Source organism: Lichenostomus cassidix, unplaced genomic scaffold (genome assembly GCF_008360975.1).
Source record: "Lichenostomus cassidix isolate B80296 unplaced genomic scaffold, HeHo_3.0 HiC_scaffold_633, whole genome shotgun sequence".
Lineage (NCBI taxonomy): Eukaryota > Metazoa > Chordata > Aves > Passeriformes > Meliphagidae > Lichenostomus > Lichenostomus cassidix.
This window is the reverse complement of record NW_028148050.1, coordinates 22,075-49,058: the sequence shown is the minus strand read 5'-3', so window position 1 is coordinate 49,058 and position 26,984 is coordinate 22,075. Positions and strand designations below refer to the sequence as shown.

General features: G+C 48.1%; 1 protein-coding gene across 1 annotated transcript; it reads right to left on the bottom strand.

Annotated features, from left to right (window-relative positions):
* Nucleotides 1-2,018: 2,018 nt before the first annotated feature.
* LOC146420234 (TOX high mobility group box family member 2-like) lies at nt 2,019-26,368 on the bottom strand. Its single transcript, XM_085048508.1, has 6 exons — nt 26,109-26,368; nt 21,936-22,163; nt 11,905-11,985; nt 9,743-10,150; nt 8,370-8,500; nt 2,019-3,219 (listed from the first exon to the last, which is right to left on the bottom strand). The coding sequence occupies exons 1-6, from the start codon at nt 26,337-26,339 to the stop codon at nt 3,183-3,185; spliced, it is 1,116 nt and encodes a 371-aa protein (XP_084904634.1). The 5' UTR covers nt 26,340-26,368; the 3' UTR covers nt 2,019-3,182.
* Nucleotides 26,369-26,984: the final 616 nt, after the last annotated feature.

The following is a 26,984-nucleotide window of genomic DNA, read 5'->3' as shown; positions in this document are numbered from 1 at the left end:
TCTGTGGGAGCCAGGCATGGCTGGCCAGATGCACCCATCTCACCCACCTGGGCTGTGCTCAAAGGGTTAAAACCACTGAGATCCCACTGATGAGATTTGTTAAGCTCCCCAGTACATCCTGCAGCACTGCTAATTATGTCTCCATAAACCAAAGTCGATCAGCCAGGGCTCTCCCTGCTCCTGCCTCTTCCCATCCTCCGTCATTAGCCCAAAGTCTGGGAATGCCTGCCTTGCTCCTGCCCCCCTGCCCCAAAGCTGTTCCAGGGCCTTTTGAGCATCCAACTGGTGCTCTTTGACTAAAATTGTGAGCCACAGCTCATCCTGCTCCAAACCACCTCTGTCTGCCTTTGCAGCTGCTGGGGCAGGTGGAGAGGAGGTGGAGGGGAGCCAATATCCTTCTTCAAATATGGAAAAAATTACCGCAACAAGGAAAGCAATAAATTCTTCCCCATGTTCAAAAGCAAGGGATTTGCTTTGTAGGGAGAGAGATTTAGGTTATCTGCCTGGAATTTAAAGGTTTTTAAAGGGAGGTTAGGCACACAGGCAGGGTTTAGGAAGAGCTGACCTTGCCCTGAGGCTTCCTGAGATCTGGCTACTGCATTTTCCACTACTGTGAATAACAGAGCAAGGGTTCAGAGCAGGGGGAGGCTGCCACAGCCATGCCACCCCTGCCTGGCCCAGGGCCCCAAGTCTCGACCCTCAGGGCTCAGGCTGAACCCCTTTGTTGAACTGGATGCATCCTTTCAGCACTTATAGAGGCTGATAAAGAGGGAGAACAGCTAATTGCAAAGGCAAATAGTGACAGCACAAGGGGAAATGGATTTAAACTGAAAGAGAAGAAATCTAGTTTGGATATAGGGAAGAAATTCTTCCCTCTGAGGGTGATGAGGCCCTGGCACAGGGTGCCCAGAGAAGCTGTGGCTGCCCCTGGATCCCTGGAAGTGTCCAAGGCCAGGCTGGACAGGGCTTGGAGCAGCCTGGGATAGTGGAAGGTGTCCCTGCCCATGGCAGGGGGTGGAACTGGATGGATTTTAGGGTCCCTTCAACCCAAACCATTCTGTGATTTTGTGAGCCAGCCGTGATGGTGGATGGGAGGCTGAGCTCCCAGTTGCTTCCCTGGAGCAATTCCAGGCCCATGACAATTAGCCAACAGCTGGAATACCATTTCAGCACAGCTGCCATTGTGCAAATTTAGAGATTAGTAGGGATTAAAGTGGTCTGGAAAGCCTCACAATTTCTCATTAATGCTGCAGGCTCTCTAATAGCCAACTGCCCTTCATTCCCGAGATGGCTGCACATTCCCAAGGCAGGGGATGTGTCACTGTGCCCTCCCTGGTGCCCCACAGCAGCCACCAGCCCTGTGAGAGAAGGAGAGGCAGCAGGGCAGCCCTGCAGGAATGTAGGTAGGTGGCCAGAAAGTTGTTAAAAATGTGGTTATTGCTTTGCACAGTTACTCCTAAATTGGCAAGGTCACCTTTCAGTGGCTCCCTGCGCTGCTGTCCCACAAACCTTCTCAGTGGAGGCTTCCAAATCCCCTGTCACAGTGACCCCAAGGTGACACAGCTGGGGTGCAGGGAATGGACATCATGGATGGCACCTGCCTTCAGAGAGGACAAACCACAGGGACCTCATGTCACCACAACTCCCAGCAATGATCCCTTCCAGACCTTCTCCCAAGGCTGGAAACCTCCTCTCTGGCATTGCAGAGTCTCAATGCCACTTACCTGCCACACACACAAAGAATTCACACTTCAGAAGTTCTCCCTGGAGGAAATCCTATCTCCTTGCTGTGATGACTCAAAGGAAGGTTTTAATAATGTTTCATTTTCCCCTCTTATTTTAATAATTGGATATTAAGGAGAAATCTGGCTCTGATATTGCAGAGTGGGAGGAGGGTCAATAGGGCTGGGGAGGTGAGGTTGTGATGGGAAAGGTGGGAGGGATGGAAAAATGAGGAGGACAAGGCAGGGAGCACTTCCAGGGTGTCCCCCCAAATTAAGGAGAGACTGCTTCAGCTCTATTTTTCATACATTTTATTATAAAGAAAGGTAAGATAAGCATTGTGAACCGAATGTGCCAGGTGCTGCCAAAGCAGCACCCTCAAACAAAATAAAAAATAAACCCCAAAAATGCACCTTTATGAGAAACTGTAATTATGCTAATTTTTCATAAATAGACAAAAATCATTGTCAGCAATTTTTTAAATAGATGGACATATGGCCAAAAAAAATAATAATGCCATACAACATGGATATAAATTGTCCATTTCTTGTTGTACAAATAATAGAAACAAGTTTGGCAGGCTTTTTTTGTTGGTTTTTTATACACATCTCCCTTCTATGTATAACTAAAAAATGTGCTACAATTAATATAAAATGCTTTTACTATAAAGTAAACTACTAATTTCTTTCACAAAAAAATCTTAAAGATGTCTTTAGCACAGCTCTAAAACACTTAGTAAACTACTTACAACTATCCAACAAATTATATTTTCATGATCTCTTTCACATTTGTCCTCTCGTAGTTTGCCTTCTGCTCTCTCCCCCCACCTACCTAGCAATAGTTTTTATTTATTTTTTGTAATTTTTTCGCCAGACCTTCCAAGGCCTTTGCATGTACAATATTCACACAAACTTCACATTTTCTTGCACAAAGTTTAGTGCTGTTAGCAAGTCAAAAGAGTGCATCCTCCTACTGAGCTGGCCTAATGCTGCAGGACACCAGACCTGGGTTTATGCTGCGTCTAAAAGCAGTTCACTAGGAAAATAGTCTGTAGCTAAGCTGATGGCAAGCAGAAAAACGGTGTCCTTAGTTTAATTCCATTTTTTTTTGGTAGGTTTTGAACTTATTTTATTTATTTTTTTTAATTTGAATTTTCTCTATTTATTTATTTTTTTGTTCTTTGCGATTTACGAGGTGGGGCGGTCTGTATGTTTATTTTTGGGGGGGTGGGGCTTCCACGGAAAGTAGACTTATTATTTTTATTTTTTTTTAGAGTTCAAAAAGAAAGGAATGCAAAAGGAAAAGAAAACTGCTCTTAGAGCCTGGAAACGAAGCCAGCGCCGAGGTGCGGTGGCAGCCGCGCCGCCCGTCCGACCCGCTCGTGTGTCCCCATGTGGGCTGTAGGATTGACCCTCTCAAGTGTCCTTCGTCTGAGCCTCCTGCCGAGGGGATGCTGAGCCTTAGGTGAGGTAGAGTGCCTTGTCCCTTGGCAGCATGCTGTAAGAGAGAGCACAGGGACACGGTGAGACGGGCAGGGGGGAGCTGGAGTGGTGCTGGCGATGCCTTAGGATTTAACTTCTGTATTTTTCATGTATCTGTAATTGTAGTGTGTAACTCTGGACTCCATACAAGGTGCTAAAGCTGCTGTTCTCAGCATTTTTTGGCTAAACAATTCCTCTAAGGTGGAAATCCAGGGATGCTTTGCTGCCTTAGGGCTCCAAGATATGTAAACAACAGTGAATTGGGGAGAGCAACCGTGGGGTAATTGACATCATCACCTGGAACTGTAATTGAAGCATTAAAGCTCAATATGTAAATGGACAGAACTTATAAAGTATGAAGAACTCGTACTAAAATGCTGTCCATTTTGGGTGTAGCCTCTCAAGTAGGCTCTGCCCTAAATACACCTTGAAAGCTCTTCAATAAATTTATCTGCTTTTTATTCTCTTAACTTTGTCTAGCCTCTGTTTTAGGTAAGGCTGTCAGGCATCACTGGCACAGCTGGCATTCCATGGCTTTTAGGGCACAAAGCACAGAATGTCTGAGCACATAGGGACCAGGCAGAGGCATGGCAGGATTATTCAGGTTGGAAAAGCCCTCTAAGATCACGTCCAGCCATTCTCCCAGCACTGCTAAACCACATCCCCAAGCATCACATCCATGCAGCATTTAAACCCCCCAGGATGGAGGCTCCACCACTGCCCTGGGCAGCTCTTCCAATGCTTGACCACTCCTTCCATGATGAAACTTTATCCAAATACCCAATCTTAACCTCCCCTGGTGCAACTGGGGGCTGTTCTTTCTTGTCCTGCCCCTCATTCCCTGGGAGCAGAGGCCAGCCCCAGCCTGGCTACACCCTCTTTCAAGGGATAGCACTGACCTAACCCTATAGGATAACCCTATCTTTCAGGCTGTAGTTGTAGAGAGTGAGAAGGTCCCCCTCAGAGTAAGAGATGAGTGCAATTTTATTTCTTCCTCAATTTCAATTCTAAAGAGCTACAACACAAATTCCTTCCTGTGGCTTAACTGTTGCTTCTGCTGAGCTTACAGGGCAGGGCCAGCTCTGGTTGTCCCTGCAGATCCCATCGGGAGAATGCTGGAATGCTCTGCCTGGGATCACCAGGGCTTCACCACATTCTGTCATGAGGCTGAGCTCTGGAGGTTTAGAGGTGCTTTTGGATAAAATGTCCTCATTCTGACATTACATGAGGAGAGTCCAAAGAAGGAGACTAAATGCTCTTTTTTTCTCAGGACATGGTAGGGAGAGAAATGACCAAAGTCACTCTCCGCTGGCTGATGATCTATGGAGGTTTTGCTCTGAAATCTGGAACTTTTAATGGGGTTTATCACCTGCACAGACATGATGGAAACATCACCAGCTCCATAAAGCCTTAAAAAGTGGTGAAGAGCCTTACAAAGTGTTGGGAGGTTCTGGTGTGGGTGTGTTTGTGAGTGGAATAACAGGGAAAGGACAGACAGCAAGGCAGGGCTGTTGTTGATAGAGCTGTCTTCTGATAGAGCCAAGAGCCCACCCTTTGCTAATCTCCACATTTTATAATCTGCATTTGAAATGCAGAGTCTTCCCTCCTGCACTCAGAGAAGATTTAACGCCACTGAGCAGCAGCAAGTTATTCCAGTCCTAAAACTTCATTAATTTTACACAACATGCTACAGAACATTTCCCAGTTCATTACGAAGTATTACCATAAATAATTGAATCCAAACTAAGTGCAGTTGTGCAAAGATGGGTTATCTTTGCCTTTTTATAGTGTTTGCTCATTTAGCTTCTGATTTGGAACATTCTCCCCCTTGGAGAGAAACTCTTAATTGTTGGAAGGAATTAGGGTGGTTATAATGTCTGTATCTAGTGGCTGTTCATGGTTTTTTGTGCCTGGACAGGGACAGTGTCCCATCTTCTAGCCCAGAAGAGGGCAGGAAGAGGAGAGAAACATTGCTAAAGGATGATACTTAAAAAGAACCTAATCCATGTCTGGCAAATGAGAGGAAGGACATGGAATGATGAATCCAGTTCAGTGTTATCCCCCAAATACCTGAATGTGAGGGGACAAAGGTAAATCATAGAATGTCTTAGGATGGAAAGGACATAAGCCCCGTAGAAGGTTTGGGAAGAGTTGTAATCAGAAGATGAGGCAGAAAAAAACAAGTGAGGTGTTTTGAGGAGTTAAGATCTAATTAAGGAATTAAGAAAGATTTGCATGTGATTATAAACCAAGCTGCACCTCTGACAGAGGTGAGGCAGCTCCCTTGGAGAGAGTCAGTGTGAAAGAGAGGAACTCAGTGCCTGGGAAAGAGCAAGTGCCAGAACCAGGCTGTCAGGTGAGGGAGACAGGGGACTAGGAAAGGAGTTGGTGATGTGGTGGCAAAAAAGCAGTGAAATTGTGTGCTGCAGTTGCTTGTGGGAAGTGATAGTCAAACACCAAGCAGGAGCTGAGAAATGCTCCCCATGTCTTTGCTCACAATCTAGGACAGCTTGGGCTTCAGCCCAGAAAGAGCCAGGAAAATTGGATGGAAGTCAGTAAGCAAAAAGTCATTAAGAATAGGGAGAGCAGGAGCAAGGAAACATTTAAAAGCTCTCTCTCCAGTATGGCTGAGTTATGAATTAAGGAGTGTTGGCTTGCAGGATTCCAGAATTTGCTGGGCATGAGGAAAGAAGTGTCATTTGATGGCATTTTAGCTAGCATGGATAGGCTGGGAAACAAAAATCCCCACAGCAGTTCCGTTATGAGATAGAGAAGGACAGAGAGAAAGACAACCTTGTCAGTTTTTCAGAAGTTACCTGGAGGAGGAGAAATACAAAGGAAAACATGGCTTGGGAGGATTTACCCCAGCTAACCCAGTGCCAACACATGTTGGAAACTAAAGAAATATCAAGGTTGGACATGAAATAAAAATCATAACCCAAGAGGGCCATCTGTGTGCTGGGGAGGTTGGGATGATCCTCTCTTCCAGGAATCTGTGACTCCACAGCTGAGTCACATCCCATCAAGGAATAATCCCTTCTCTTTCCAGCCAGGTTTTGCTCCTCAGAGTGCTGTTTTATGAAGCCAAATGCACTTCTGAGGTTGAAATGGGCTGTTACATGATCCAGAGACTCCCAAATATACCTAGGACAGCACAGATGAATCGAACCCTACAAGACATCCCTTTATCACTGCTGTGCCCAAGTTCTGCTGATGGTTGGGCCCAGCCAGCTCATGGCAGGGTGCTGCTGAGGAGCCCAGTGACAACTTGGAAATTAGAAAATGTCACTTGGAAATGAGTACAAAGTGCATTGGAGAAAGCAGCACAGTCAGGAAGATCCTGGAATCATGGAGAGGTTTGGGTGGGAATGGGTCTTAATGCTCATTTTGTTCCCATGGACAACTTCCACTGTCCCAGGTTGCTCCAAGCCCTGTCCAGCCTGGCCTTGGACACTGCCAGGGATCCAGGGGCAGCCACAGCTTCTCTGGGCACCCTGTGCCAGGGCCTCCCCACCATCCCAGCCAGGAATTCCTTCCCAATATCCCAGGAGCTGCCAGCAGCTCCTGTGTCTTTAGTCACAGGAGATGGGCTCCTTCCTCAGCAGACACTAGGATATTTTTCAGTGCACTAAGCACTCTCTGCAGGACTGATCTCTATCCATCTGAGTTCCTTACTATAATCTATGCTAATAATTATCTGGAAGTCTCTGCATAATCTGTTTGGTTTTAGAATGACTTTTTTTTCCCAGGAAGCTGCGATAAACCCATGAAATTTGATATTTCTGCTGTGACAAAGGCATGAAATGCATGAGCTTTGATCATGAATTGCATGGGCCCTCTGCTCCCAGTGTGGAGCTCCAGCCAGATGTCACAGAGCTTGTTGTAGCAACACAGAGCTCACTCCTCACTGCCATGGGAACATCTCACCTGTTCCTGCAGTGCCCTGGGCTTTCTGCATGTGACCCAGGCAGTGGGATTTGCAGATGGAATCAAGTGTTTTCCCAGGTAATCCCTTAACAATTGATGCTTATTTCTAGGCGAGGTAATTTCTGAGATCTGCCCAGCTCCTCTGGAAATTGGGATCCATGTGCCACAACCCTCCAAGCACCTTTAGCATTTTGCCCACAACACATGAAGTGACTTGCACAATCAGGTCCTAATCATGTTCCTTCTTTCAGGTGGTCTGCAGAGACTTCAGTAAGGAGCATGCAAAGCTCAGACCTATCCATGTCCCTGAGCCCTGTTGGGCAGGCAGACAGCAGGGATATTCTAATGGATCAGCCAGTTATTTATTTCCCTGGAAGAAATAAATGTCTGTACAGTCTGTGCCCAGCCCAGCAGTTGTAAGTGCTCTGAAAAGGCTGAGATGGATATTATCTCTGGTGAAAGCACAGTGTTCCAGCACTTGAAGGAAATCAATACTCCAATTGTATCCAGCCTCCTTCCCAACCTGCTCCCACAGAGAATCCCAGAGCACAGCAGAGTCTCCAAACTCTTACAGCTGAGCCAAGAGTGCTGGGTTAGGCAGAGGCTGGAAATGGCTTCCACCCTGTTCCCCAGCTTTAAGACTATCCTGATGTTTTCATTTGTTGTCTCCAAGCCCTGTCCAACCTGGCCTTGGACACTTCCAGGGATCCAGGGGCAGCCACAGCTTCTCTGGGCACCCTGTGCCAGGGCCTCACCACCCTCACAGGGAAGAATTCCTTCCTCACATATAAGCTAAACTTCTTCTCTTTCAGTTTAAAGCCATTCCCCTTTGTCCTATTACTGTCTGCCTTTGCAATTCTTTGTTCTCCATCTTTTTTTTAAGACTCTTTAAGTACTGGAAGGCCATACTGAGGCTTGGCCTTATGGCCATGGCTGCTTTCAAACCTCCAGAGACTCCACTGCAGGGACTGTTCCAGAAGGAGAAGTGTCTAACCCTTCCATGGAATGGAAATAAATAAAAAAAGAAAAAAAAACATATCTCTTCATGTCCAGTGGAGAATTTATCCATGATTTTTAAGTCACCTGCTTCCACAGCATCACTTCAGTGACCCTATGGAGAAGAGGAAGCCTTGAACGTCCCTGACCATTACTGGCTGTACATTTTTAGGGCATTTTAGGGCTGTTATTCAGTGTCACAGCTCAGATGTGCACTAGCAGTGAGCTGTTTTGTCTACTGGCCTGCAGTGGTTGACCCCACACTCCCTGCTGGGGTAGTCGTTGTCCCACTCAGTGCTTCCTGGGGGGTTTGATGCACCAGGCGAACGGGGTCCAACACTGTTCTGAAACTCAGATGAAATGTGGGAGAAGTCCTGCAGGGAGGAGAGGAAAAGGAGGGTTACAGGTGCATAGAAAACAGGACAACAGATTTAATAACTGAGCATAATTACATTTACATGAATTGTCCCCAAAACCTGTCAGTGCAGAGCACAGGAGGAGCCCCAGGGACAGAGGGGGGTCCAAGCCCTGACCTTGGTGCCAATGCAGCAGCACATTTTACATCCCTTTTCCCTGCTTTTCTTGTCAGGTTCTCCCTCCTCAGGGGTGGGAATGGCTGTGGAAGGCACAGAGCCACAAAAGCCTTTGGGATTTTTGCAGCCTGGCCACCAAAGCCACTGTCCCACTTTTGGTGCAGCTCAGCTCCCTATGCAGTGCTGGGTTATCCAGTCCAGTGTTCAGGAACAAGGGACATCCACACAATCAAATGTCCCCAAGAGCTCTCCCCACTAGCAATTCAACATGGACACTGCAGGGCTGCTTCAGCTGAGAACTAATCAGCTTTCCCAATTTTTTGGGGTGGGTTTAATGAAATGTATAATAAACTGCAGTCATGGTAGTTACCTGACAAAGAACACATTTTTTTCCAAATTAGGGCAATGTGGGGTATATTTTTTATTCTTATGTTTTTTTCACAGATTTATATGGAATGAAATTTCACAAAATGCTACCCTCAGAAACAGCTCCTACCCCAATGAAAGTGACTGTGAGGATGCCCTATAATGCTCTGTTCTGGACATAAGCAACCACCAAATTACTATCACCAAATTACAGAGGCCAGTTTTTGTTGTGCAGAGCTAAAGCCTAATCCCTGTGCTGGAGAAGTCATAGAATCATTTAGGTTGGAAAATCCTTCCAAGATCATCCATTCCCACCATTCCCCAGCACTGCCAATCCCACCACTAAACCATGTCTCCAAATGCCACATCCACATGTTTTTTTGAACACTTCCAGGGACGCTGACTCCCCACTTCTCTGGGTAGCTGTTCAGTGCCTGATCACCCTTTCCATGAAGAAATTTTCCATAATCTCCAACCTAAACATCCTCTGGCACAGCTTGAGGCCATTTCTTCTTGTGTTTCCCAGGATCAGAGCCTGACCCTTGCTGGCTGTCCCCTCCTGTCAGGAGTTGTGCAGAGCCAGAAGGTCCCCCTGAGCCTCCTTTTCTCCAGGCTGAGCTCCCCCAGCCACTCCTGGTGCTCCAGCCCCTTCCCTGGGAAGGGGACAACCCCTCCACCACCAACCCCAAACCCCAGAGACCCCCCAGCTCACTGTACCTGCTGTCCGGGAGGCGAGGCGTTCATGGGGGGCTGTACCTGTAGTGCCATGGGAGGGGACAGGAGGGGCTGCTGGGGGACCTGCTGCATGCTGAGGGGCTGGCTGAGGAGAGAGCTCTGCGGGTGGTGCAAGGACAGCTGCTGGTGGAGCGGGGGGCTGATCTGGAAGGAGGGCGGGGGGGAGGCACTGATGCTGGGCAGCAGGGGTTTGGTGGGCAGGGTCCGGGACAGCCCGGCGTGGGGGTGGCCGCGGTAGCTCTGCAACTCCGACGGGGACAGGAAGGAGCCCAGGCCGGGGTAGGGCGAGGAGGCCTGCGGGGGCATGGGGTACATGGGCTGCTTGGGGGGGATCATCTTGGAAGGGGCGTTGCTCTGGGCGCTTTTCGTCTCCCCCTGGTCGGCAGAGCTCTGTGGGGAAACAGAGGGGAAGGTGGTGAGGAAGGAAAAGAGAAAACTTGTCCCAGTACTGTCCTGATGTTTTCATTTATGATGGAAACATCAATATGGTGTCCCACTGAGCTCCCAGACCCCATGGATCCTGCTCCTCTCCCACCTACCAGCACATGAACTCCCAGCTGGATGGCCACAGCATCCATATGGGGAAAACTGAAGTCAAATAACTCAACTGTGCCTCTGGAGGGAATGAGCCAGTGCAGAAGCAAACTGTCCACCAGGTGGGTGACAAATCCCTCCTGCTTCCAACAGAGAATAAATGGATCTCGAAACCCTCTGCTTTCCCCATCCTGTATGTGCCTGCAGCCTGTAGGTTCCTGTATGGGACAATGGTGGCATCATTTTGGCAGGAAGAAGAGAAAGCCAAAGGGAAATTTTCTGGACTGGACAATGAGGGTTTTGTCCTGTGATGGCCTCTGTAATGGCTCTCCTGATCCTTTCTCACTCAGCAGCCAGGACCACACTGGGCAGCTTTACTCAAAACAAAGTTTTGCAGAAGAGCAACTGGAGAAATTGGGGAAAAAACGAAGCCATGGAACACATGCCTTCATGACTTCGATGCCTTCCATGACTCCTGCCTCACACTGCTGCGAGGCACGTTCACGGCAAGACCCTCAGAGGCTTCCAGAGGGACAAACAAGCATTTTAAATCCCCAACCAATCCTTCCCATTCCCTTTTTCTCTTCTTGCTGCTGTTCTGTTGAGCAGTTGGCAGCTACCAGTCTGCACAGGGGCTTTGAGCCTTCCCAGCTCCCCACTACCACAAGGATCCTGCAGGCAATGAGTGATTTGAGTTCACATCATTTCCCAAGGCAGCACTGAGGATGTGGTGTAGCACACCAAGGAGAAGCTTTGAAGGGAGACCACTCACTACCCAAGGGCAGCATCACCCCTGAGCAGCAAGATTTTGAGTTCCACAGGAGTCACCCCAAATTCACAGGCAGCAAATGCCTGTGTCCCCTCTCTGGAGGTGTGGAGGAGGGCAAGCTGTGAGGTCCTCTGGGATGGACATCCACTTCTGAAGACCCATCATTGCTCCCCAGTGTGGTATTGCTGCACTGGGAGTTAATGTATGAGCTTGAAATGCCCTGAAATTTCCCTGTTAGGCACTGGAATGAGCTCTCTGGGTTTGGCCTGGCTGTGGTGTGTTAAACACATACATGCTCACATCTCATCCACCCACAGTTATGCACCTTACTCCATAAAACTCCCTAAAATCTTCAAAAAACTCTCTAAAAAATCCGCTCCAGGCAGAGCACACACAGGAGAAGCCACACCCAGGGTCCTGATCAGCTGGGACAAAACAAGGGCATGCAGCTGTACCAGTGCAGCCAGTGAGCCCAGTACTGGGGTGTCACCTCCCCTGGGCCAGTCCCTGCTGTCACCTTGTCCTCCTGCCCCTGTTTGCTGCACTCACCCCAAAATCAAGTGAGGCACAGCCCCTGGCGGAGGGGACAGGCAGCAGGGACCCCTTCAGGGACACTGACAGGACCTCCCCTGCTGCTGAACCCATCCAAAGAGGGGTCTCATTGCAGGGTGCTGAAGGCACACCACAGCCCTAACCGTGCTGCAGAGCCCTTCTTTCAGCTCCTTTAGAAGGTTTTATGCTGATATCAGTTCTGATATCACAATTACACAGCATTTCTCTCAAACCTGCCCCTCCCTGGAGGCTCCTGTGAGCTGGATCCTGTCTGTGAGAGCAGCTGTACCTTGGAGACGAGGCTGGCCCGGTATGCAGCCAGGGCTTTCAGGTACTCCTTCTTGGCAGCTTCTGTTTTCCTCTTGTATGCCTGAAAGGACCAAGAAATGGATAATCATGAGTGGAACAGGGGACTTGGCTGCAGCCCACCTGCTCAGTGGGACCCCCTTCACTGGGGCTGTGTGCATGAAAAACTAATTTCTGCTGCACAGGAATTTATCCCAAACCAAGAAAATAAAGCCTATATATTGGACCATGCTGGGATTTTTGCAGGAATCTCTGGCCAGAGTGGTCTGTATGTTTAGATAGGTATTTGTAAGAGACACAGCCTGGTTTTATAAGGTGAACACAGTGGAATCCCTTCCCAAAAGAAACCAGGATGAAGAGTGATCCAGGCTCTTGGAAGAGCAAGACAAAAGCCAAACTCCTCAAATGACAGGACTGTCTTTAAAGTCCCTTCCAACTCAATCCATTCTATGATTCTGTGATGATGACTAGCTTAAAAACAGGTGAGAGATTCAGAATTCCTAAACCTCCCATTTTTTTTCTTGTCTTTCCCATTATTAAATCTTTAGAGGTCAAAACTCCAGCTCTCCTCTGCAGTCTGGACAGCTGGGAACTACTTTCTCATCTTCGAAAAGCTGAGATTTTTGTCCATCTTATGACTTGGAGAGCTGGAGCTTGCAGGGAAGCAGCAAGTGCCAGGAGTGTTTGATTCACTAAGAAAAGAGATAATAAAACTTTGCAAGAGTGAATTATGGTTTATTCTTCCATCTCTCCCCATAATGAGAGGTGCCTGTTGATCATGTCAGTGCTGGTCCACTCCCTGCCTGGATCCTGGTCCTCCACATTGAGGTGAAGACAAAATAATGGTGTGACCCAGCCTGTCCCCAGCAGTGAGTCCCTGTAGGGTTACACAGATTAAACTGAGTACTTTAAAACGGAATAAAAATTTCAGGATAAATGCAGAAACTCCCAGGAAAAATACCCACCAACCCTTTTCTCCATTGGAAACTCAAAGCCTTCCTCAAGCAATGCATTGAAAGTGGATTTCAATTAGAGCAGATTTGCATATATTTAATTCAGCTTTAAAACCAACAGCAGTTTCAGAAATTGGAATACTGAAGCCTTGTTGGGTACATTCTCTGTCCAGGATGATTTAGATTGGATATTGGGAAAAATTTCTTCATGGAAAGGGTTGTCCAGCTCTGGAACAGATTGCCAGGGAAGTGGTGGAGTCATCATTCCTGGAGGTGTTTAAAAGACATGTGAATGTGGCACCTGGGGACATGGTGACCTTGGGATAACAGCTGGACTGGATGATCCTAAAGGTCTTTTCCAGCCAAAACAATTCTACAATTCTATGATTTAGCTCATCCCCCCTGCAAATTTCCACAGCCATGGCAGCACCCCAGACTCCCTTCCCTGACCCCTGAAGGGAAAGTGACCTTCCAGCAGTTAAACTGAATGTGAGTTTAGAATCAGTACAGATAAATTCTATTAAAAATGGATTGAAAGCCTTTATTTTCATTGCTAAATCACAGCTAGTCCTGTAATGAAACATTTTGACTTGACACACTGGAGGTCTCCGATGGCAATTTTCTGAAATGGAACATTTGCCTAAGTTTGTCTTTGGCTTTATGGTATTCAGGAAATATTATATTTGCTCCATTCAGAACAGAATTACTTTTCAAAATGTCAGCCTGAAGAAGAGTTTGCCTGTGAAAAGCAACTATTTCTTCAAACTGTTTCAGTTCCCTTAATAAAAGCTATTACCTTTCTCTACAATCTCCACATCTTTTATTACAGAATCAAAGAACAGTTTGGGTTGGAAAGGACCTTAAAGCCCTTTCAGTTCCATCCCCCTGCCATGGACAGGGACATCTCCCACTGGACCAGGTTTGTGACCATCACAGCACCAGAGAATTTACTGTATCCACCTGCTGGATGCTCCTTTTTTAAAAAAATATTTATTTATTTATTTATTTGATCTGGAATGGTGGGAAATCAAACTATTCAGAGCTATGCAGAGACAAATTCAATTATTAGCAAGACTTGCCTGGAGAAAAAACTGCCATTTCTGGACAGTGAGAGGGCAGGTAAATGAGACGTCCTAAACCTAAATGCAATAAATGAATAATCAATAAACTTCGTGCCTGTCTTCATCCCCATCACTCGCTTTTCCTGCTAAATCCTTTTTTAATGCCACTCTTCATCTGTCCTTGTCTCTTTCAGAGTGTGTGTGGGCACAGGGTCTCTGTCCTGTTGGGATGTGCTGCCAGGTGGGGTCTGCTGGAGCCAGACCGGGAAGGAGCAGCCAAGAGACACATTCTGCTGAAGGGAGAGTGGAATTGCTCCAAGCAGAGCCTCTGTGCTCCTTGGGCCAGCCCTGGCCCCAGCCTGGCCACCAGCAGGGCTACCAAGCAGGGTGACAGTGTGAGGTGATGTGCTCTTCCATGCTCCTCTGGTGAGCTGGAAGTTCTGGAAAATTCCTGGTGGATTATCTGGGTTTTAATCTCAAAATCAGAGAATGGTTTGGGTTGGAGGAAGCTTAAAGCTCATCCCATCCCACCCCTGCCATGGCAGGGACAACTTCCACTATCCCAGGTTGCTCCAAGCCCTGTCCAGCCTGGCCTTGGACACTGCCAGGGATCCAGGGGCAGCCACAGCTTCTCTGGGCACCCTGTGCCAGGGCCTCACCAATCTTATTGTATGGAATCATTCTTAAGGGTCTCCTGTTGGGAATTTTGCAGTCCTGCCCTGCACACAGGACCTTTCTGCACCCACACTGTGCTCCATAAAGGACACTGAGCTGCCTGTCCCTGGGGAATCACCATGCTGACGTGGGATCTGAACAAAACCTCTCACAAATCCTCTGTGTAAAGGCAGCTCTAGTGCAGCATTTATAACCTTTAAAATTTTAATTTAAACATTGACAAAACCATGTTACTTTCTAATTAAATCCCATTTTCTCCCAGGGATTTTAATTTTGAAGTAATTTATCAGATTTAAGGATCCTCAAAACATTTCGCATGTTTTTCTTCCTAACCTGCCGTGCCCACTGATTTATTTTCCTTATTCATTAGCAGGAGGATTCATTAGTCATTAAGTGAGTGGGTGGGTTGGGGGGAGGGAGGAAGCAAAACCGGTTAGTGATTATGAAAACAAAAAATCCGAGCTGTAAGAAGCATATGTTGGGATCGTAATCCTGACACCTCTGTGTCTCAGCAAAGCAGCCAGTAATTGTACCGTAATGAAATGTTCTTGTTTGATAACCAGTTAATTAGAGAAGACAATTATTGCAAACCCCGCTGACGCCCACGAGCAGCTCTGTGTCGCGCAGGCACTGAGTGACAGCCAGAGCTGTTATCCGTAACCTCTGCATCCCAGCCCTCCTGCTCCGGCAGGAACGCTGCTTCCCAAGCCTGGGGAGCAATGGGAAGAACTCAAACTCTCCCCAAAACAATCAAGGGGTGCACTGATCCCAAGTGGAAAAGTCCCTGCTGCAATCCCAGGTGGAGTTTGGGGCGTTTTGCTTTAAAAAGGAGGTAGAGCATTGGGAAAGGAGAGATGGAAAGTGCAGGAAACGTGTCCAGGAGGAAAGCTGGGAGGGAAGACCAAGAGGGGCCACAATGATGCAGCAAAGGAGGCACAGAGTGATCCTCTGCTTGTAGGAAAAGAGGCAAAATAGGCTTAAATTGTACCAAGGGAAATGTTGGGTAAGCACTGGGAAGCCTTGGGAACAGTAAGGATAATTAAGCATGGGAAGACATTGCCTGAGGAGATGTGTAATCTCCACCACTGAGGGTTTAAGAACAGATTAGGAACACATCCATCAGGAATGGCTTAAGTAGAGATGATCCTGACTTCAGGCAGCAGTATGGTCTGGTTGACCTCTTAAGTCCCTCCTTGCCCTCCTTTCTGTGATTCCATGACTGGGTTTTTTCTTCTCCTGAATGTGTAAATTTGGTTTTTATTCTGCTTGTAAATCTGCAGGGTTTTTCTTGTAACCATTATACACTTTCCTGCAAGATATGTCCTGAGATCACCATAACTTAGGGTTTATCCTCAAGATGACTCAAAGCACATCCTCCCTGCCACGTTCTCTCTTTTCTCCATACATCCTTCATGCAGCCTTTGGAGAGGCAAATAGGAGCCATGGATATGTTATCCTTATCCCTTCCCAGCTCCTCCTCACCTCCTTGCACCCCCTCTGTATCTCCTTTTTGGGCAAGACTTATTGTGTCCCTCCCACCATTAAAACTACCTAACCCAAGCTACACCTTTAGAATAAAACCTGTGGTCTGGGTTGAAGGTCTTGAGGTCAGCTTCCCTGGGGATACCTACAGGATGGACCCTGGCTATGGGAACTGTTTGCCTGGTTTGTTTCAGGAGAGTTCCTGCTTTATTCTGGTGGAGACACAATGCTGTGAAGCAATTCCTTTGGAGAACAATTGGAAGAGCCTGTAATGAAGTGGGAATTACCAGTGGTTAAAGCATCCTGAAAGATTGCTGCTCTCCACTGCCTCGACTTCATGGGGTGTAAGTCATCCACAGCTCCATATGAGGGCACAAGAGTGTTCCCAGGACAATCCACTGAAGATTCCGAAGGGAATCTTATCCATATATAGGATATAGGGAATGTTATCCATACTCTCCTACTAAAATTTTACAGAGTGTAGCTTGAAAATAATGCTAGAGAAAGTAAACATATCTACCCTTTTGGAAAAGTAGAACTGTGAAAATGTGATGCTAGAAATGAGAGGTTTTGGCTGCAGGGAGGGAGTTGAATTTTGTGCAGATCTGAGTGACTATGTCATATAATTCAGTCACAAGTTACACAGGCTCCTCATTTAAGAAGGTGAGGCTTTCTGTTCCCACAGTCTAATTTAAAAAAAAAAAATTATTTCTGCATCTTGCATGTGTCAAATTCTAGAAAGCCTTGTAGTAGAACCATGTGCTGCTTTGAGGAAAACCTGATGTATTTCAAGTTCAGACATTTTATTACCTTGGGTGAGTGCTGTGCCACAGGTATTTAGACCAGGTTTGATCAGGAGGGTCACCCAAGAGGGTGACAAATCCAAACCCTAACCTCCAATGAAAACCACACAACATTCACCTTCCAAACCTCTGATCTTGCTCTCCAAGAAGAACAGGAGCATTTGTGGAGTTGCTGTAAAAGCAGATCTGACCCTTCACACCTCCCCATCATTACCCTGCTCTCCACCAGACCTCTCTTGAAACCTTTTTTGGGATCAGTGCTTTGATCCATTTCCAGTGCTGCCCAGAAGATGCTGAAACCTCCTTCCAGGCCAGGGCAACTCCTTGGACCCTTCCAACCCCTCACTGCCAGGGCTTTGGGGCTGCAGGAGGAAACTTCATCCCGTGGTGGTTCCAGTGTTGACAGCTCAGTACAAAGCTGGAATTGAGCAGTTTGTAGCGTGGCTGTTCCCATGGGATCTCTCCCCTGTGAGGTCTCTTCCATAAAACAACTTTACAGGTGGCCTGAGAAGCCTCTGTCCCACCACAGATCCTGCAGTGTCCATCAGGTTCAATGTGCAGATGGATCTGATTCAATGGGTGATCTATTACTTTCTGCTGAGCAGGCAATTTTTCTGCTGGGTAATTTACCCCTGGAGTGTGACTTTATCCCTGGAGCTCTGTTGTTCTCCAGGCTGTGCATTTGTGTGGGAAAACCCTATTTGCATTTGGCCATGGAATCACTCAGCATTACTGAACTGGTCCTGGTGAAGTACAAGCAAAAACTCATCTCTGGTACCTTTGTGTCCCCAGACTCAACAACTCAACTGAAAATGCTGGTTTTGACCAATCTGTGTTCATTTTGGATGGGAAGCTCTGGGTTAGCCTGGGGTTCACTCATCAGACTGCTCAGGAACTCCTTGATTCCTCTGCTCTTGGTTCCCAGAGTCTAAGGAAACACGGGCCAGTGCTTTGGCTTTGTGGCTGGATTTGCTGATGACAAGAAGCTGATTCCAGAGACTTCTGCAGCTGCCACCTTGGCACTGATCTCTGTGCTCTCCATCATTGCCTGGCTCCAATCCAACCTCCTCTTCACCAAAACACAGCAGGGAATAGGGAGGTGTTCAGAGAGGGAATAATAAAAACGGAGAGGAGAGCAAATCCCACCAGTGACTTCTCTGGAGAGTCTCTAGGCTTATCACCCCCAGGAGATCCCCCTGAGGGAGGACAGCCACCAGGGCTGGTGTCACCTGCTCCTGAGCAGATTTGGCCCATGGTGGCCCTGTGGAAACAGAGGAAGAGGCTGTGGGTGGCACAGTCTGGGACCAAGCTGCCAGCACTCCTGGGAAAATCCTCCCAGGAAATTAGCAGAATTTGCTCCAATCTAGTGCTCAAATTCTTCTAATTTCTGTCAAATCAGGCAGCCCTTTTCAACCTCGCTGGGGAGCACTGCTCGAGATCTGCTAATGGGAAAAACTCCCACTGAGGCATGGGATTCTGGAGCTGGGACCTGGAGCTGCAGGCTCATTCCTGTGACAGGTACCCCATAGGATGCTAATGGCTGAATTAGCATTTCACTCTGCAGCAAAGTCGGAGCTATCTCTACAGGAACAGCTGCTAAACTATTTGCGAAGTTCAAAGAGGATGTATTAATATTTTTTTTTTCCCCGAGTCACATTCTTCAGATTCCCCTGTAAGCTCCTTAGGAAGGGCCACACCAGCTGTTGAAGAATGAAGATTACAACGTCCTGCAAACGCAGCGCTGAGGATATTTAAGGTATTGTTATTTATTACTATTCTACAGCCACACTGGAAGGGGTTAAAATGAGGAAGAAAACGGTGCTTTGCCGAACAGGTGTCCTTGAGCAGTACCCAAGGACATGGAGATTGCTAATCCTGTATTCCACAGCATGATCAAATCACCAGGCAACAGATATAAATAAAAAAAGGCAGGAAATAAGGAAATTTAGATACAAGTGTGTCAGAGGGAAAATGAAGATTCATTGTGAAGAGGCTGAGAAGAGAAGAAGAAGGAACAAAATGACAAAGCCACAAATGATAAACCAGTAAGAACAAAAGAAAGGGGGGAGAAAAAAGGCTCTCTGTGAAATGCATGTCTGTGACAGCAGCAGCCAAATCAAAGATGCTCCTAGATTATATGGTTTCTTGCATAATATGCATTCTGGTTCCCTCTCTGTGTTTGTCTTTCAGCTGGTGCACAGGGAAAAAAAAACCATATCTGAAATGGGACGTGAGCAACCTTTATTTTCCTTGTTTCATCAGGAGGAGAAAGCAAATTTGCTTTGTGGGAGCAGCAGCACCTGCTCAATGGCAAATAAATAGCTACAGCTTTGATATTACAGTGCATATAATCATTAGCAGCACAAATGGCAGAGGATTAACCCTCTGCATGCTGGCCAGGGCTACCTGGCAAAGGGGTGGCATCTTCTGCTGCTGGCAGAAATGCTCAGTGAGGTGTCTCTGGAGAGGGGCTGAGGCTCTGGAGGGGCACAGGACCACCCTTCCCAGTCCTTTGGCACTGGCACAGGGGCCACAGTTCTGTGCACCCCCTGTGTGCAGGATGGAGCTGGGAGGGGTGGATGGGCACAGGGCAGGCACAACAGGACATGTTGGGGCTGTGCTGAGGAATCACAAAATGCCCTGGGTTTATGGACCATATTCCCTTGAAGCCACTCCTTGGTTGCTCCCTGCCTGCTCTTCTCCCACAAGGCAGGAACACTCTGAGTGCATTGGACAGTGAATAAGGTTTGCAAACCTCATCTGGAGCAGAAACTCCAGCAATGCAAACAACTGCTCAATAACAGTATGGTGGGGTGGGGTCTGCACCTCTAGAGATCCAAGCGTGGGACCAACCCCTGAGCAGATCCTACAGCCTCAAACCACCCTTTCTTAAGCCAGGAAGGAGGCAAGCATTCTTTAACTAAAACTTTGGTCATAATTTAGCCAAAAAAAGTCCAAATTTGCCTCTTGTTTGCCTGCCATCTCTATGCTGGCTTTTCCCCAGGTTGCCCTCTGCACTGCTTTCTGCAGCGAGGACATGAAGCCACTGTGTCCCTGAAGAAACATTTCCCTTTTCCAGCTTCCCACCCCTTCCCAGAGCACAATACTCCTGCAGATGGGTTGACCCACAGTCTGGTCCCACGTGCAGCTGGACTCCCAGGTCACAGCAGGATTTTGGCCAGTGATGCCTGGCTGTGCTGCTCGGTCACCATTCCCTCTCCAGATGTGCCAGGAGAGCACTTGGAATGCCTGCTTGCCTTCCCTGGGAATGTGTGCACCATGTCCTGCAGCCCTGGGCAGGAAACACCTATGGGACAGCCCAGGCACTTGTTTTCAAATATTAAAGGTGTTTTGTTAAGGCTTTTTCAAATTTTCTTTTCCTTTTTCCCTTTCCATCGCATTGCCTCACGAATCTAAAGAAAACCCTTCACTGGGAATGCTGGCAGAGGAAAGCAAACAGGGGCTAAATAAACTCTCCACCAGCCAGACACTTCCAGAGTGAACGTGCCACATCACACAAACCAGCCACAGCGTCCCAGAGCCAGAGAGAAATCGTGTCCCTCCAGCCGGAGTCCCAGGCAGGGAGGGAACTGTTGTGGGAGAGAAGTATCCAGCTGGAGACAAAGCCAGGAAGTTAATATTTAAGCATTCAGACAAGGAACAAATGACTTAATTAAATCAATTACAGAGGGAGAAATGGAGCCACTTAGAAAGCGTGTGTAAAGAGACGGCGAGGCTGCTGCGAGCTCATAAAAGAGAGGGAGGAGGGAGAGTTAGCAGGGAAGATAAACGGGGCTGGTTTAATCCCTGCTGTTAATTAAGAGCTGAGCGTTTGCACTGCGCTGAGTCAGGGTCGCTGCCATGCTCTGAGCCAGACTCACAGCCGAGCTCAGTGCCCAAACTGCGGTGATGTTTGTAACCAGGTGGAGTCAAGGAGGGCAGGCTGAGAGGCTGGGAGGGATGAAAGCAGGAGAAATAAGTGACATGAAGCTTTGCCATGATCCTGAGCCTCCCACAGCCTGTGCCAAGAGCACAAACCCAGCCCCTGTCCTGCATCTTCCCAGGGCTGGGTGACCCTCCTGCAATAGGAGTGGACCTTCCTCCCCTCTTCAGATGAGGAATTCCTGCCTTCATGATCCTCCAGTGATCCACCCAGAGAGGAGGAAAGGCAGCAGCAAAAGTGCTTTCATCCCTGAAGACGCCCTGCTCTTATTCCTGACTCAGCATGGGGTGGAATTCAAGGTTGTTTCCCAGCATAACTTCCAACTCAATGACTTTTCCATCTCCCTGCTGCTCCCTCCCCAGATGAAGCTTTTTCCAGTGCTGGCCATGGACACCCAACTGGAGCTGGGGCCAGGCTCCAGGAGTAGAGCTCCCAGCTAAAGCCTGTTTGGGTCCAGGACACATCACACACAGTGTCAGACCTCACTCTGCCTGATAAAAAGCCATTCTTGCTCCGAGAAGTGTTCCCTGGGGTTCTCTCAACAGGCAACAAGCAATTACAGGCTTTTGTAACTGACTCAGCAGCAGGGAAACAGGGAAAGCAGGACCTGGGATTCTCCGTGTGAAGCAGACAGAAAGTGGCTGACAGCTTTGGGGCAGGAAGGTTTCCTCTGTGAGGCCACTTCAGACGTCTCCTGAAGCTTTTAAAGCCTGAATGCTGGATTTGAAGCCAGCAGTGCAAGGAGTTAACAGTGTTTAGCCGGTTGGCTGTCACTCCTTGTAAGTAAATAAGCAAATACAAACCTATCTCCCCTCTCAGGCTGTAAAACCCCACGTCAGGGAAAGGCCACTGCTGGCTTTGCAGGGTATGAGCTTATCAAGAATAATTAGTTGTCATAAAAATTTGCTCTTCCCCACACAACAGCAGCAATTTTGCACAGTGGGCACTTCAGCACTGCTGCTGAAAACATCCTCTGTTCTGCACTTCAGCCTGTGGAAACCCCTGGCCATGCCTGGGGAGACGCTGTGCACCACAGAAAAACACATTTCTGAAGAATGAAAAGCTGAAAGAAAAAAAAAAATAAATCAGTAACTCACTTGCTTCTGTTCTTCTCCCAAACTGTCCCACATGGATGCCACGATTTTGGACACGTCCCCGAAGGTGGCATTGGGGTTTTGTCCTTTGATGGCTGCTTGTGTGTCTCTGAAAAACAGGGCGTAGGCTGACACGGGCTTCTGCGGCTCGTTGGGGTCCTTCTTTTTCTTCTTCTTTTGGCTTTTGGGCTTTTTGCCCAGGTCTGTTGAGGGTCTTTTCTCTCCAGTGGCCTGTAAAATCAAGAGATGAACTTTAGCAGTCAGCTGGGAGTGGTCTGGTAAAAGTCCCTGCTACAGACACTGAGCCAAGGAGATGAGAGTAGGAATGGGAAGTGGAGAGGGGGGACAGCAGCTCTGGGGGTCTCTTTGTCCCCCAGGAGCCTCTTGGATCATCACAAACTGCTGGTGCAGCCTGAGCCTTGGTGCCTCCTCACAGAGCAGCTTCAGTTTGTCCCTTTATCCCTGCCCCAGATCTGGGGCTTTCCAGACACTCATCCTCCATCACTCTCCTTCCCCACCCTCCTTCCCGGCCCCACAAGCTCACTCACTCCTTGATCCTCTTCTGGGACCTCTCCAAATGCCTTGCTTCCCAGCTAGATTGCTTTAGCAGTCCATGAATTTTCCAAACTTGGCTTCCACATGGTTTTTGATTTCCATCCCAGCAACTCCCTTTGCAAGCTGCTCCTGACTTCCCTCACCTCCTCATTCCCAGGAGGGTTGTGAGCACTGACCAAACAACACCAACATCACTTTAACCACCACACCAGGGCCATCCAAAATTTGCTCCACCCTGCTAACACATTAATATCCCTCTCCAGGAAAAACATCCAGGAACTGGATTTTAATCAGATGAATTAAATACTTTGCAAGTGCTGTTCACTCTTTACAACCAATCTGGGTGCAGCTGGATGACCAGGAATGGCTATGTCCACACTCTGTCCAGGGGGTGTTGGAACTGAGAGATGCACAGGGAGGGATTGCTGAGGTGTCTGTGCAGGGCCAGGAGCTGGGCTGGATGATCCTCTGGGTCCAGCTCAGGATATTCTATGTTTCTATGAACACAGAGGACTGCAGAAGCCTCCATGGGAGGATGTGCAATAGAAAAGACCCTTGGAAAACACTCGGATACCCATCAAAGCTCTCAATGCATTGACTGTGGCCAGTGCAAGCTGGCACTACAGGAAAGCATCATTATCCTTACATTACAGTGAAGAAAAACCTAAATACACCAGATGGCAGAGAATAAAAGCATTGGCTGGATCTCTGCATCCTTGAGGGCAAACAGGACCCCAACCCCTCCACCTGCAGACCCTGAGCTCAAGGCACTACCATCAGGTTGTTGAATTACTTGGAAAGACACAAGTCTAAGCACCAAGATCTTGTGAAAAGCTATGGTGGGGACAAACAGCCTCTTCTCCTGATGGATTTGTCACTTTGAGCACGTGCTTGGCAGTGCCAGGATTTAAGAGGCTTCCCTTCAGCTGGCACAGGGCAGGCACAGGGAGGAAAGGGCAGCAGCGTTCCTGTTCTCCGCTCTGCAGCTCTTGACTAGTCATTAATTTCAGTATCAGTGCAGTGACATTTGTCAAACAGACAGTGACCATTAGTGAATGAGCAGAGAGACCAAAAAAATTGCATTTAATTTAAAATTGCCCAATTGGGCTTAAAAGGGAGGCCTGGAGGTGAAAGGCCAGCTTATTAGGAGAAAAAAAATGCATGACAGGGCTTCAGCCCATTAGGAAGTGAGATGGTATTTTAACTAACTGTGATCCTGTTTGATTCACTGGAGTGCCATGGGGGAGTTGCTCCCACACTGACCAAGCCAAGGAGCTGGAGCACAACCCCAGCTGGATTTACAGCTCAGGCAGCCCCAAAGAGCCTGTGGGATTTATGGAAAACAGATGCTGCAAGGCTGCCCAGAGCCATCATCCCCAAGAGGGAGCAGAGAAGATCAGGATTTGGTATTCATGGGGTTTTCCAGGTATGACACAGCTGGGGTGAGACAGCAATCTAGGCCTGGACCTCAGAACAACCTGAGCCATGTTCATGGCTAAAGCCCACCCCCAGTGAGCCAGTGCCTCGCTGTCCCAGAGCATCTGCACCCCGAGGGACATCCCCATGGTCACAGGGAGGCTCAGGCAGGGGCATGAAGAGCATGGCCACCTGCCTGTGGTGGCCACTGACGTGGACCTGCCCTGGAGAGGCAGCACAAGGTCCATTTGACAGCAGCTATGGACTGGGGCAATGATGTGATCCCAGAAACTCGGTGCCTTCTTAGATGTTGAACCCATGAAGAGCTGAAACCTCATGGACACTGTGATCTTAATAACTATGGAGAGTGACTACTAATCCAGCTGGAATTTGGGCTGTACCTATCTCTCCCCCACACTATGAAGCAAAATGCACCAGTGAGGGTCAGACACCCCTGAATCTCATAAGCGGCCTGGCTCAGAGGACCAGCTGGGTGTGAAGGACCTGCTGGCATCAGACCCATTTCTTTAACATGTGACCTTCCTCACAAGATTAATTTCTGCTTGTTAGACATTGCTTTGATGACTTGTTGCAGAAAAGCCCTTAATGGCCATCTGACAAATGACTGATGGGTGAAGGCAGCAGCTGTGCAGACAGAGAAAGCAAACAGATCCCTGCAGGCCCCAGTGTGGCTCTGCTGCTTTCCTTACACTCAGGGTCTCCTCCTCCATCAAACACATCACTCCCACCTGTCTGGGGGGTTTAAGGGCAGAAAAATGAGGGGGATTGCTGTAAGGGTTAGGAAAAATTTTAATCTCTACAAGCTGTCATCATCTGGAAATCTCCAAACTCTTCCTACCCCATGGGCATCTCTGGCTCAAGAGAACACAAGATCCAACCCCAAAGCTGTGTCCTCCTCAGGGACTCCTGGATGGCTGAGAGGCAAGATGGGTGGTACTGGTGAAGGCACAGAGAGGGAAACTGGTGTGGCCCTAAACTGAAACTCATTTTGCCCTGACATGAAAGATTTGAGCTCCCAGGTCATTGCCTGGAGCTTTGTGACACAGGCTTTGTGAGATGGCAGACCATGGGATCCAGCAGCACAACCCGTCCCACAGTGTCCCCTAAGCATGGAATCACAGAGTTTGAAAATCTCCATCTATTTTTAACCTTGTGTATCTTTTCTTTTTACAGTTTTACTTCACTGAAGCTGTTTTTGCACCCACATGTGCACTCTACTATGAAATCTAAAGTGAAATCTGCCAATGGATGAAAAACGACAGGATTGATGGGAATCTGTTTTCCTTGGTTTCCATGAAGAGGGAAAGGTTTTTGCTCAGTCCTAGCATTTTCCTGGTTTTCCAGCCCCTGCACTGTTTGCTGCTCTGGTTATACACTCAAATCCTGTCACAAGAGTCTATTTTGGTGGAAAAAGGTTACAATATCAGTGCCTTGGGTCAGCATCTTCCAGGAGAAGGTTTTCCATGAAAGGCTGTAATCAAAGTCCCCATGGAGCCCAGCAATTCACCTGCAGGCATGGAAGCACGGCAATTGCTGCAGTTTGAATTCAGTAAACAACAGCCACAGATTTCTGGAACACAGCACAAGTTGTTTGGCTTTGCTGGCACATTTGGAGAGAGATGGACAGCAACCAAGATGTGACCAAACCCCTAGGAATTCCTTGGGTTTGTTGATGCCACACTCAGTAGCAGTTGACTGTAGAGACCATTTGGGACATTGCTGACTACTCAAAATACCACCTGGGTGAACTAAAATGCAGAAGACTCTTCCTCTTTTAATTCCTGTTTATTTTCCTTAGCATGCCATGTCCAGTGAGTTCAGTTAAACCCCACCATGTGATATTTTCCTTTCCTGCTTCAGTCTCCTCCACCCACTGCCAGAAATCTAATTTAGCTTCAAGCATTTGCAGCCCCTTAGTCCTGAACGTGCTTGCCTCATCATAATCATCATCCCAGGAAATCCTGTAGCCTGATGGATCTGGTAAAATATGGGGGCAGAAAAATTCTGCTCTCCAAACTTGCCATTCTGCTGTGCTGGACCTTAACCTAAGCTGGGAACAGTGCCCTCATCCATGGCAAAGTCTCCCACTAGAAATATAAAAATCAGACCAGAAGACTATGGTTTCACTTAGCACAATTTATCCCTCACCAAAACCCACCATTTTCGCGGCGCGACAGCACGTACCTTATAATGCGAATCGGTCTCCTCTTCCTGAGTGGAACTGGAGGGAGAAGGGGTGGCAGACTTGCTTCCCGGAGGTGAGGGTGAGCCGTGGGTGACCCCGCTGCGGATCCCCATCTGGGAGATGAGCTGGGACTGGCTGAGGGCACCCATGGGGCCACCCAACATCCCGGGGCGGTTGAGCAGCGGCACTTGGCGGTTGGAGTCGTAGGACGCGGCGTCGGAGTGCACCATCTCCTGGATCTGGGTGGGGAGGAGATCACCTTGTCACCACAAAATGGATTTATTGATTTGGTTTGCTGTGTTGTCAAAGTCCTGGGAGGCTGATTTAATGGTTAAATTGTTCTACACAGCTGGGAAAGTCTTCCTTGCCCTGCCTTCCAAACAAGGCAAGAGCTGAGCACTGTGCACACCTGGCCCTGCCCAGGAGCACTACAGAGAGCTGCTAAATCAGCTTTGTAAGAAGGTTTGGGTGTCCAGGAGGTGCCCCTGTCTGCTTCAGGGACTGCTGGTAGGCACCCACCAGGGGTCTGACAAAGTGTTCATAAATGAGCAATTTTTGACCAAATCACCAGGGGAAGGGAAGGTCCTCTAAGCCCCATTGTCCAGCCTGGCCTTGGACACTTCCAGGGATCCAGGGGCAGCCACAGCTTCTCTGGGAAACCTCTGCCAGGGCTTCCCCACCCTCACAGGGAAGGATTATTTTCTCATATCCCATCTAACCTTGCCCTCCTATAATTTAAAACCATTTCCCCTGTCCTGTCCCTCCATCCCTTGTCCAAAGTCCTTCTCCAGCTCTCCTGGAACCCCTTTAGGCACTGGCATGACCTCTAAGGTCACCCCAGAGACTTCTCCATGTGAACACCCCGAGCTCTCCCA